We start from the raw sequence: 13,103 nt of genomic DNA, 5'->3' as shown, positions 1-13,103 counted from the left end.
AACTGGAAATTGAAAGCTCTCTAAAAGGCTTCCTCTCTCAATGTGTGTCTGTCACCCATATTGTGTTGTCTGTAGCTGTGAAGAAATGTAAAGAGGACTTCAGTTGCCATGGTTTTCTCTAACACAATAGAATGTCATAGACCAGTTCCAAGGAAACAGAAGTTTGAAATTGTGTCAGATTCTTAGATACTAAGAACATTCTAGGTACCTAAGTTTTCCAGCATAAACTTCTCTATGTACTTAAAAACATGCTGCTACTCATGGGCCATAAGACTTTTACCAAAGAAATACCTGGGTTTGTCCTTTTGGCTGATATGTATGATTTAGAAAACTGCCTCACCTGGGTCTAATGAGAACAGTGTAACATATGCTCTGCCCCATGTAATTCACTTGAACTAAGCCATGTTCAGGAAAATAGAATGAAGTGGAGCTGCAAGCCCCCTAATGAGTAATCTGCTGGTTAAATTGTCCTTTTAGGATGCTGAAGATGAGGACTCACAGTTCACTTAGTTTTAGAAATTTGACTTGATATTCTTACTTCCAATACAAATACCCAAACTATCAGATTGCTATTGTTGAAGATGGGAGCCTGAGACAGAGTATGCATCCTAGGGTGAAACCCCTGTGATTCCATTTTTTATTATGGAAGTCTGTAAATCACTGTTTCCCAGAAACACATCACTGGAGTAGTAACATATATGTCCCAGGCTATAAAAGGGGGTATTTTCTACTGTCTTATGCTGAAGGCCTATATGTGCTGTCTGTTGTGGATCCCAGTTCAGATATCAAGCAGCTTTTCTTTGCGTGAGGATATCTGACTGCCTGCTCAGCCGTGCAAATTTTGTTCCTAACTTGAAACAGAAGAGTTCAGTACATCAGTCAGCCATTCACAGTGTTAAATCTGGAGCCATCAGTTATCATTTCCAATCTTTATCTTATCACTTCTAACTTTATTCAGCTAATCTCGTCACATGTTTCCAGTTCCTCTGTTTCAGTGACACAAATTGACACCTGTGTTCCATCTCAGACCTCACCACCTTGGCTAGAGCAGCTGTTTTACTTTCTCTTGTTCCTTTGCTTTCTAATTCATTCCTTCACTGCTCCCTGTCTTCCTGACCCATTGCTGTACTGATTTTCTTCGTGGGAATATGGTTTATGAGAGATGTCATAAAAGTTGTTTCACTCAGTTTTTAATAGAACACCCCACTCCCTTGGTTAAAAGGTCTGCAATCCAGCAGAAGAAGGCAAGCATTTCTTGTTTTATTGTTAATAGGCCATTTGATGGTTACTGGGCAAGCACCGATCCTTATTCTGCTCCACATCCCCTCTGCCATCCTTTCTCAGGGCTGAAAGTCACATGTGATTCTGTATCAGCATAAGTCAGGAGCTCAATTTTACTTTTACCTTTGTCACAGACATCTAAAAAACAGCCTGTGCTTGCTAAACAACATGGCCAGTGGGAGAAAGGCACAGTTGGGAGCAAAACTGGACAATAGATTTCTCTTTAAATAGGATTTTAAATAGACATAATTTTCCTGTTAAAGCATATCAAAACTAGTTCCTTAGTTTTCCAGTGCTAAAAATCAAATGTGAAAAATGGAAAGAAAGACAAAGAGATTGGCAAGGAGTCAGGAAACCTCATAAAACCAACACAGTTCCTCCCCATCCCTTTCCTCCTGATCTACTCTTCAGGATTATTGTTCTGTTGCCACTTAAGTCCATACCAGCATTTCAGAGAGCTAAAAGGTGGAGTTGAAACATGATGCCTTAAAGCCTCTGTGGTACTGGAGAAGAATCAAATACCATATAAGTCCTATAGCTATGTGATATTTCCAGCAAGTTGATGAATATCTTGAAACATTGTTGTTACAAAAGGAAGTAATTTATTTAACTTTCTTTTTCCCCCTCCCATAATGTCTGGTTTATTAACCTCATTACATTTCCATAAATTATATCAGTATGAGAGGAAATGATTAATTGAAAATCGTTTCCTCAAAAACATTATTCCTGGTCATTAACAGTTTCAGCAAACTGCATGTCACATAATCTAAACACATTATTCTACTTTTAAATAGCCTCATGTTTTATTACTTTGCTCTAAAGTATTATGACCATAGAGCCCAGGAGGCATCATTACAAACATTCTGCAACTACACCCTGAGTTTTCTCATTGCATACAGTTTGCTATTAAAAATTCCTGTCATGGCCTACATGTTTTCCTTGATGAATAATAATGAGACTTACAAAAAATTTCACAATTAAATTAATTAACTTCATTTATTGAGATGTTAACAGCTGTTAAGATTTAAAATACAATAAGAAAAAAAAGAAAAACAGTAAGCCAAAAAACCTACCATAGTCCTTACAAAGATAGAGGTGTTGATGGAGATTTTTCAAATGGTATACTGATATGAAAATTTTTAGAGTTTTTATCTTTGTTTTTATCTAAACAAAAAAGAAATACATAGCAATTAAGGGTTAGTTTCATGGCAATTTTTTTTCTTTTTTTTTTAATGCCTAACAGATAACCCAAGTGGTCAGGCCCTGGAGGAAAAGATTATCTATGGAGTAGAGAATAGCAGCACTTTCCTTGAGTGCAGTCCAAAATCTCAGCGTGCCGTAGTCTACTGGCAATTCCAGAAGCAAAATGATGATCGCAAAGAAGAGGTACAGTACAAAAAAAAGAAAAAAAGATACAACTAATTTTCTCTATAAAGATAGAATTTAGTCTGTGTCCTTCCCAGAATAATTTAAGTTGAGCAGAACGTCTCTGGAATGTATGATTTCCATTGTTCTTCAGCATATTCTCACTCTTATTACCATAAAATCCTGTAAGGTCCCTGATAGGTTTTACAGATTGTTATAGCAGCAAGCATTCATATCCTCTCCTTGCTCAGACTCCCTGCACAAAACACTGGTTTATATCAGAGATTTCAGAAACAGAAAAAGCTATCCAACTGTCACCTGAAACATCATATAAAGATAATAACTTAAATATCACAAAGGCCTTAAAATTGCCTTTGGGAAAAAGCTTACCTGCTTTCCCCTAATCATATTGTTTGACTGAAGCACAGTCTGGCAGGAGCATCCCATGTGCTGCATGCTCTGAGACTTTATTGCAGATAGTGTCAAAATGAAGAACTGAGAACTTTAGTGGACACAAGATTATAGAAACTTTTATTTTTCTCAAAAGCAGTGTTCTTTGAGGCAGAAACACTTATTTTCCCCTGTTTGCATTACAGTAAGCTGATACTTTCTTTTTCTCATTTTCTTGTCACCAAGATTCTTATGTTATTAATCACCCAAATTTTCAAGTTTGAAAATTTCAAGTTCGAGCCAGGTCACAGATATCTTAAGAGAGCAATCTACTCTGGTAGGTAAGGAGGTCAAACTAGGGAATGAGAACTTTTATGTTGAATTGAAATATTTGTAAGTATACATACATATATTTAAAGCATGTTCAGACTTGTTACATTAGCTGCTTTAAGTATTTTTGCTTTGTTTGAATATTATTAAGAATTTATTCTGAGTTGAGAGAACAGCAAACAGCTCTATGCGCAGGTTCTGTTCTGACTGCAGCACCATTTGCATTTAGAGAATGAAGTTACATCCTAGATATGAATTAATTAAAAAAACCCCCACACAGTATTTTGAACAGCTGATTTTTTTAATATTAAAATTTTTAGATTTGATCCTTAGTTGCTTGTTTGTCAATTTTCCACTTAGGCAGAACCCACTTCTATGCATGACCGTTTTTGTAGTAAGGAGCAACAGGAAGACAAAGAACCTTTCCTGCAAATGGATCTAGATTTGACTAACAGATAACGAGACCTCAGTAATACAGCCAAATGAATCCATGTTTACTCTGATGATTATAGGCTCAGATCTTCCGTAATCTTTCCAGCAACTCCATCTGACATAGTTCAAACAGATCTTTGTTCAGCAGCAGTAGTTACTAAGGAGTAAATTCCTAATTCCCCAAACTCTTGGCATTATATCAGTTTTTCCAAAATATTTGAGCCTTTCATGGTAACAAATGACTGGCAAAGGGTTTTTTGTGGGTTTTGGAATTCTTGGCCAAGTCTTACCAGTTAAAAGGAGCAGTAATAAAGAAGTAGGATGGTTAGAGGATAATTTGGCAAATGTATGAAAAATAACCATTGAAATTTCCACTTTTTCCCAATACAGATAAAAGTGGGTGATCACATGATCCGGACAGAACAGGGCCTCTTGCTACGAAGTCTTCACCGGAGAGACTCTGGTGTTTATTTTTGCCATGCTGTGGAGCACGGCTTCATGCAAACCTTGCTCAAGGTGACCCTGGAGGTGATCGATAATGACCACCTGGAAGAGCTGCTCCATAAAGAAGAAGATGGTGATGGCTCCAAGATCAAGGATGCGACCAACAGCATGACCCCCAGCCAAAAGATCTGGTACAGAGACTTCATGCAGTTGATCAACCACCCCAATCTGAACACAATGGATGAGTTCTGTGAGCAGGTTTGGAAAAGAGACCGCAAACAGCGCCGGCAAAGGCCTGCCAACGCGCAGGTGAACACAAATAAGTGGAAGCACCTACAAGAGAACAAAAAAGGTAGAAACAGGAGGACCCATGAATTTGAGAGGGCACCACGGAGTGTCTGAGCTACATTACCTCTAGGAACCTCATCCAAGTAGAAACTTGTATAGACAGATAACTGGAAAAAAATGCAATATTCATGAACTTTTTCATGGCATTATGTGGATGTTTACAAGAGTGGAAAGTTCAAACTAGTTTCCACTAAGTTTAAATTAAATCCATTTTTAATTTTCCTAGCAAGTCCTTCCTCTCTGCTCTGATTCTAAGACCAGAAAGACCAGAGTTTCAAGGATGATAACTCACCTGGACCTAGGTTACTGCTCAAAAACTTCTGCAAGTATTCAGCAGGCAAGCTTTGCTTTCTCTTTTGATGGAGATATAAATAAAATAGTGTATTTCATGCTGTCATCTTACAGGAAAGAAAAACAAGTCCCACCTATCATCATCAGGACTACCATTTCTAGACATTTATAAAACTGCATGAACTCATTAAGTTGATGAACATCTAAACACATGATTGGACACAAGGATTTTGTTCTTGTTTTGTCTACCAGCTCTCCTGTTTATATGTGCTAGAAGAGGAAAAACAATACTGAATGAGATTAATTGTGGAAATCTGAACAACATAAGCCATCCATCATCTGGACAGAAAAAAATGTGGAGTACACTGGCCTACTACTGATGACTTCTTTCAGCTTTGATCTAAAGATGTATTTTATTAAAAGTATAATTTAAATGTACCATGAAAAAATATGCAGCAAACATTAGCTCCTTTCTAAAATAGATTAGACTTTTTGTCTTAGAAATGTTGTACTTTCTAATTATTGATTTAGAGGAAAAAAGACAACTTCCAATTATGACTGCTTTACTTTTTGTTTGGGAAAACTTCCAGGGGAGCTGGTCACAGTGCAATTAACCTCCTCCCCTGTCAATAATCTATATGACATGTAACTTCAAAGCAATTTTAAAACTAAGCTATTTTAACATGAAAGTCACTGTATAGCATGGAAGTATTCTGCATTCTGTTTTTCTAAGTATGGTATTTGAAATTATTCAACTTGTTAATACCTTGCTATAGATTGAACCAATGAAGAGGAGAGCATTGATTTTCAGTTGTATATTTTTTTTAATTAAAAAAACAAATAGCATTAAAATACCCTCGGCTAATTACACTCTTGCTTTCTCGGTTCATACTTGTGAATGCTAATATTTAAATACTGATGCTCATAGACTGTCATATATCCATGAGCAGAGCTCACATTCAGTTTAAGGAGTTGTGCTCCCAGCTCTGTGGTAGGGATTTGTCCACACTACTGACTCTCAGTGCTCTGTTCTTTCTGTGGGCCAGATCACCAAAATGCACAGAAACAGCACTAAACAGGCCATGTAAATAACAACCCTAAAGCCAGCTCCCCATTTTAAGAGCTGAGGGAAAATTTTACCTGTGGGTGAAATCAGATGAAGTAGTAAATAGGTGAAGTTCATCTTAATGACTAGTTTATACTGACAGAAAATTTGGTCCTGCACTTCTGTCTTGTTCTATATACAGGAGGGCAACAGAGTGAAACAGACAATGTACTTGCATCACGAGTGTCAGTTTAGAGTTATAAGTAGTGGATTTATTCACCTCAGCACAGATGTGCCTTTGGTCCCCAGTTCTATGGTGTCCAGTTCTTTTGAAATCATCTTTCTCCAGCCTCCCATATTTTATCTTGGTAGAGTCTGTAAATGACATAATTTCAAGTATAATGTCATTGTGGGGAAAATTACTAGAACAAAATCCTTAGTTTGCTAAAGGAGCTTTTATATTAAAGTGTGTCTACACTGATGACTGATCTGTTTTTTGTTATTCACTCTGTGGTATTTAATTTATCAATTTATTTCTACACTATCAACCAGCCTTATCAGACACAATATAACACAACTGATGTGACAGCATCTCTCACAATGTGCCCCAGCCTCCTTGCCACTTACTAATTCAAGTATCCTTCTCCTTAGTGAAGCCTTGGCTTCTTGCCTCTGTAGAAATTGGATTTTCACTAAGATTCGAGTTACTTCAGTCCCCTTTGAATGCTTTGGAGGGGATGAATTTGCAGGATTTTTTTTGTCATTTATTTCTTCAGGAAAAAGTCATTGAATAATCTAGGACAAGGCTGTACGGCCATGATTTAAGAAAGCACTTGGGAATTTATTTTCAAAGCAGCTTTAAGTCTCTGTTATGTTTAACCTGACTCTTGTGACCTTCAGTTTGCTGGTAAATTCCCATTATTTCATGATGTGCTGAATATGGATTAATTAAAATATATGTTCAACTTTTCTGAGCAGAAGTATTAATTTTTTAACTCAGCATATGGTTTATTTCTGAGCACTGTTGTCAAATGAATTATTTAATTTTAATCACAGAACATTCTCTAGCTTTTTGTGAATGGCTGTTGTCTACCATCTAGTTACGACAATACTTTTTCTTACAAAAGGAAACAGTTCTAAAATAAACCTCAGAGAATTCAGTGGGAAAACATCCAATTGATTTCAATAGAACCCAAATCACTTTGTTTCCTTTTTTACAAATTCATGGAATTTCTATGTAACTTTTTTTTTCTCTTCCGTGTTCATAGCAACTGGTTCTATAGGAACTCTTTAAAATAAACTGAACCAAATGCCTCCTTCACAATGTCTGAAGAGGAAAGTAAAGTCATAATTATAAGATATGTTTTTCTATACTGAGAGAGATAATCTGTGGGAACAAAATTACGGAAGTTGCAACATTTTTTCTATGACCTGGCAGTCTCATTAAACAATTGATATGATCATATCTTACAAACTTCAGCCCAGTCCTCACTGACATGAATAGTCTTGTTTAAGTTTTTGTGTTTGTTTATATAAAGAAGAAGGCAAAAGATCAAGCTAACAGTGAAAACTTTTGATTTTTAAGTTCATGTTATGGTCAAGTTAAAGCAACATTTAATACTGATGTGAAATTAACTTATTTTCAAAAAGCATAGGCCTTAATGAATTAATGTATAGAAAGGTGCTCTGCAGCTTCAGTAAGATTCATACCCCCATTTATGTCATTATTGTTAAAAGCAACACAAAGTTTGAAAATAAAAATTAAAATGGTATTTCTGTAAATAACCAATAAAACCCTTTAAACCTCTAGTTACAGACTTTAGAAGAAGTAAGTAAAAAGTTGTGTTTAAGCTGGAGAGAAATAAAGGACTTCATTTATAACCGGAAAGATCTATTTTCATTGTTTTAAGGTATCCATCTGCAAGGAAAAAAATATATTTAATTTTATTCTTATACATCTACTCTTTGCACTTGCACAGATCACTGAAATGGGAATTCATTCTATGGCTCCTAAAAACTGTATGGTTATGTTAAACTATAACATCAAACTGAGAAAACATGCATCTTTGCAAAACAAAGTTAAATCTCCATGACCCAATAAAGTCACTATGTAAAAAAAATTAAATTAAATGCATGTGAATGCGCATTTACTGTTCCTTTTTATGTATTATTTAGTGAATATCAATGGTATGTGTTTAATAGTTCAGTTTTTGCTACCTACACATTAGTCAAAAGAGATGTAAATATTTTTGACTAGATAAGGAGGTACAGTGTAAAGTACTGTTATCTAGAGGTACTCCGTTTCGGTGTGTTCAGCAAAATACTTAAATGCAAGATTTTGCCACACAGGTGATAAGGTGGTTTATTTGCTATACCAGTGTCTGAGTTGTGCGCTTGTTCTTTAAACAACTATTTCTCACTGGGTAGTAAATAATTCCACTTCTGTATTTATCACTTCAATTCAGATGGGAACTAGAAAACTGGAGAGAAAGTGTAATGAAACTGCTGCTGTAAATTATTTCTTTTAGCATGTATTCAGTTGTTAAATAAACATTCTTCCAAATATTTGAAGTTCAGTGTCTTGACTGTTTACACGGAAATGTGCCCTGTAACCTCCACGAGCATATGAAGTGCATTGTTGTCAGTATAATGCTATCAATGTGTATGAGCTCTGTTTATTAGGCCAGAAGGATTGCTATTAGTATTAATGGCATTTTTTGTTTCTTTTTTGAAAGCTGCAAACTAATAAGCCTGAAATGAAAGGCATGAACTTATCTTCAGCCTATCTTTTGGCATAGCTGCTGAGCTTGTGCAGATAGAGCCACACATATACACACCCCCATTGTCCACTCTGTCCATGAACCAAACTGTAAATCAGCCTGAAAGCCAAATGAATATGACCAAGTTGCTGTACTTGATGAAATTTCACTCTGTGCAATTCTAATGGCTATGGACAGCTATGCTGATTCCCTTTGGAAAGTGGCTTGCACAGAAAGCAAATGGAATAAATCAGGTTCTGTCTGTTACCAACATACTCTTGTATCCTTCGGTAAACTTAGCAGCTGTTTGGAAGTGCTTAGGGGCTCCATCTAAAAGTAATATGCTGTGGCACTAAGCACTGTGCAAACAGTTAAAAAGACAAATGGCTGCTCTGCAAAGCCTGAAGTTTAAATACACTAGACAAGAAGTGGAGGAAGGAAAGTATCGTTATTTCCATTTGGCATGTACAGAGCTGAAGAATCAACCAGTAGTACTGAGCTGTCGCTAATCCATTCAGCCTCGCCCATGCTCCTTCCTGTAGAGCAAGGGTAGAGGAGTACAGTTCAAAGGGTCCTGTAAGGATATTTTATGGTTACTACTGCTTTCTGAAAATGGAAATAAGCCCTCAGCAGCAGCCAAGCGACTCAGTCTGTTACAAAAGATGCTGCAAATACAAAAAGGACAAAATTAATATGTCAAGCCATGAATTCGCTTATTGCAAATGCAGCATTTTTGTATTTCTATGGCCAGTGCACAGCTTAGAAATACAAAGGAAGACCCTTGTTTCTGGATACAGCCACACTGTGTCCTTTGCTAGAATTCCCTGCAGAGCACAGCTAAAATGAGTATTCTCTGCCATTACTCTGTACATTGCCAAGAACGTACAATGGCTAGGGGCCACCTTCAATGACAGTGAGTGGGAGGACAGTAGAAACATTTCAGATGTCATACTTATATGCTCTTATATACAAATGCACAGATAGGTAGATATACATTTAAACAGTCAGCTTTCACTGAGATGAAATCCTCTTTTAAGGATTTGAGGCTCTAGATGCAATTCTAGTACATCTCTGAATATGTTTGGTGGCTTCAGCTATAAATTTTTCTAAATGTTTCCTCTGTGAAGACTGAAACACTCTGTTTCCCTACAGGCCACATTCACTGAGCTCCCCATCAAACATCAATTAAATGGAAAGCAAAGTTATGATGTTTTTTCCAAAGCATAAAATAAAGACTATTATCCTTAGAGTGCTCAGTAACAGGACACGAGCAGATCAGAGTATTCAGCCAGCTTCTTTGCTCCCCATAAATACTTGCATGAAAGGTTGGAGGAGCTTCATAGAAAAACTAGAAACTGTGGAGAAAAGACCTTATTTGGTAACTTTTTTTCCTGGAATTTATAAAAAGTTAACTTTTTGGAGAACTTCAGGATGATCCGAACTAAATCTCAGAGCTCTAGGGAAGCAGTATCCAAAATGAAAAGGTTTCACTTAGTTTAAGAAAGCAAATTCCCATCTCTCTCTTAGAAATTTTTCACCCCTCAGGCTTCTGCTTGCCTCAATATTAACCTGAAGAAGTCATTATATGGTTTCTATAGTCCTTGTTGAAGGTTACTGTTTTTAACACACCCGGGGAACCCCATTTCTGGCAATTATCCCTCCTTGAGCTGCTTCTCTTGTAACATCTATTAGTACTAGGCCTAAAAAACATCCTGTTCTCATGCACAGGTATAAAATCAGGCCTTGGTGGGCCGCAAAAAAACATGTCTTCAATGACCTATGAGGTACCATGTTGGAAGATTCCTGTCAGGAAGATTTAAGGGATGGAAAGTTTCTGGTCTGGGGGCACTAAGGGGTCTCTCAGAACCTTCCAGCCAGAGCTTGACCCCCACATCCAGGACAGGGCAGGCAACGGGGATAAGCTGGGGCAGCTCCAGCCCCTGGCTCCAGACACATCTGAGCATCAACCCCCAGGTGGATCTGGCTTGCCACAGCCTATGGGCAGGGTTGTGTGGGATTGCAGATGGAATCCTACAGCCTCTCTGGGGCAGGCACTGAGTGCCAGGGGCTGCAGCTGGGTCCAGAGCAGCTGTGGGCAGGGTGGGATGAGCCCTGGACTGGGCTGGGTCATTTAGGCTCCTGAGTGCAGACAGATGAACCTGGTGCTTGCAGCCAAGGAGTCTCAAACACCCTTCCTGATTTGCTTCTAATCACCTGAGGTCACTTGTCTTCCACTTTCAGAGTCAGTTCTCTGCCTTCTGAAAGCCTACAATAAACCAACAGTACCATGACAGCACAATTTGTTTCCAATTTGATTGGATCAGGCTAGTTGATGTTGAAATAAAAAGGTAAATTTACACCAGACACTTACTAAGGATTAATGTGCACAGGATTATAACACTTTTCCCTTAATCAGAGACAACCTTGTGAAAATAAAGATCTGGCCTTCTCCCCACATATGAGCCTGCCAGGTCTGCCTGCGCACAGCCGCATTCCACACAGCTGCATCTGAGGCACCTGGGACAGGTTTTGAAGGATGAATCTGATTTCATGAGCAGGCCCAGTAGTTTTTCAGGCCATTCCACTTTACAGCCTGGTGTAAATCAAATATGATCCTGTGTCCTGGGAACAAAACTTTTCACTTCTCAACATGGGGTACCCCTGCAGCCTGTATTACATTTATGCTTTATCCACATATAATGTATTCATTTCTCTATAAGTTTCATGGTCATCTTTTCTTGTAAGCATGTTAGCATGAATTATGATTGTTTATGCAGAGGTAAATGGAGATGCATGTTTCTACATGGAAAAGGATAAAAAGACTATGGTAATTCTGTTAGATCTACTACATCAAGTAAATATCAAATATGGCTTGAACATCTCATTTCTTGCTATGGCTGCAGGCAGGAGAGGAAAAGAACAGACAAAAGAAATGCAGACATTTCAGCTATATTGTGCAGTCATCATTTCCTTAAGCCCTTAAGTTTCATATGTCACTTTTTTTCTGGGCTTGTAGCACTACATAGAGAGCACGCATTCCTACAAACTGTTTTTGCTGAACAATGCCACACTGAATAGCTCCATAAATCAGAACAGACAGACTGTGCCAGTTCCTCTGAAGAAGGCTTAACTTACCTCTTCTGTTTGTTATTTTTATTATTATAGCAGGACTGCTGCTTCTCTTTTTGTAAGCGTTTTGTCAGCACTTTTATTCTAAAGCTCTATTGTTAGGGCTTTATAACTTTGTCTTCAAATTAAAGATTTTAAGTAGCAGCTTTTAATCAACAAATAATTTACAGTACCTTAAAATAAATTGCTAGACTCTGATCAGAATTCCATTTTGAAAACAAACTAAAAGAAGATTACAACTTTAGCCATGTCAGGTAGGTGTTTTAGTGACTGCACTGCAAAAAAATCATGAGTGGGATAAAGCTTAGTGAGCAAAATGAAAAGCTGCTCACTTCACTGGACTTTGTTATAGAAACATCTGTGTGCTTTTCAGAGGTCCTGAATGAGACAGCTGCTTAAGCACATTCTTCTCTATTTATTTGTGACTTAATCATACGTGGCTGTTCCTAAGGTGTATCCTGGGCTAGAATGTTTTCTTAGGTCATGCCTGTCTCTTCATTTAAGCTGATTTGTAGTTTCTGTTCTATGTGAAGATAATGTAGACTCAGTTCTTTCCCCAGTTTAATAGATGTCTGATGTCCACTACAGAGGAGTAGTACTGATTGTGCTGATTTGCATTCTAGTTACTTATTTGAAAGAATTTGAAATTTAAAGGATGGAACAGATCTGGATCTGTCAGAGCACTGTGGAATTTTTCACTGTATTTCCCTTTAGTAATGAAAGATGTGCACACACCACTCTTATAAACATGCCAATATTCCTAGAAATCAGCAAGTTGTATTTTTTTTTTGTCTTTAATGCTAACCAGTGTACTTAGCTAGATCCTCACCCAAATAAATAAAGCTGTGTGCTCCAGCACCATTTCTGTTGACTGGAATCCATCAAACAGTCAGGGTACTGAAAGGTATGAATTAAATCCTTGTGCTATTCACTATGGCTCAAAATGTTACTTATGAAAGCTAAACAGTTCGATACCAGTGTAAAACAATTGAATATAACAGGGCTTCAAGCTATGACAAATGTTTCACATCTGTATCTGTGATCTTCACAAGCTGGAGGGGGAGAAACCTCTGAATGTAGGAAAATTAAATGACTCGTAGTTAAGTTCATGGTTGCATGTCAAAACAGCAGACAAAATGCTGCTGAAAAAAAATTCATTGGACACTGAGTGGATCACAGGCATGCTTGGCATATAATGTTTGTCTCCTAGAAATTCTCCTGTTTGGCATTCACTGTGCTTTCACAATATGTTGGCAGTTGTACATACTGTTGCCTGACAGAAAAGTATT

At 37.4% G+C, this 13,103-nt stretch overlaps 1 protein-coding gene across 3 annotated transcripts in view; it reads left to right on the top strand.

Moving 5' to 3' along the window:
- Positions 1 to 8,497, top strand: part of SEMA3A (semaphorin 3A) — a 164,262-nt gene extending 155,765 nt beyond the window's left edge. For all 3 annotated transcript variants that reach the window (XM_031506947.2, XM_077783668.1, XM_031506946.2), the window contains 2 exons: positions 2,525 to 2,667; positions 4,189 to 8,497. In XM_031506947.2, the coding sequence (XP_031362807.1) occupies positions 2,525 to 2,667; positions 4,189 to 4,644 (599 nt within the window). In that variant the 3' untranslated portion in view covers positions 4,645 to 8,497. The remainder of the gene's footprint in view (positions 1 to 2,524; positions 2,668 to 4,188) is intronic.
- Positions 8,498 to 13,103: the final 4,606 nt, after the last annotated feature.

This window comes from Lonchura striata, chromosome 5, assembly GCF_046129695.1.
Source record: "Lonchura striata isolate bLonStr1 chromosome 5, bLonStr1.mat, whole genome shotgun sequence".
NCBI classification, from domain to species: domain Eukaryota; kingdom Metazoa; phylum Chordata; class Aves; order Passeriformes; family Estrildidae; genus Lonchura; species Lonchura striata.
This window is presented reverse-complemented; position numbering and strand designations above follow the sequence as displayed.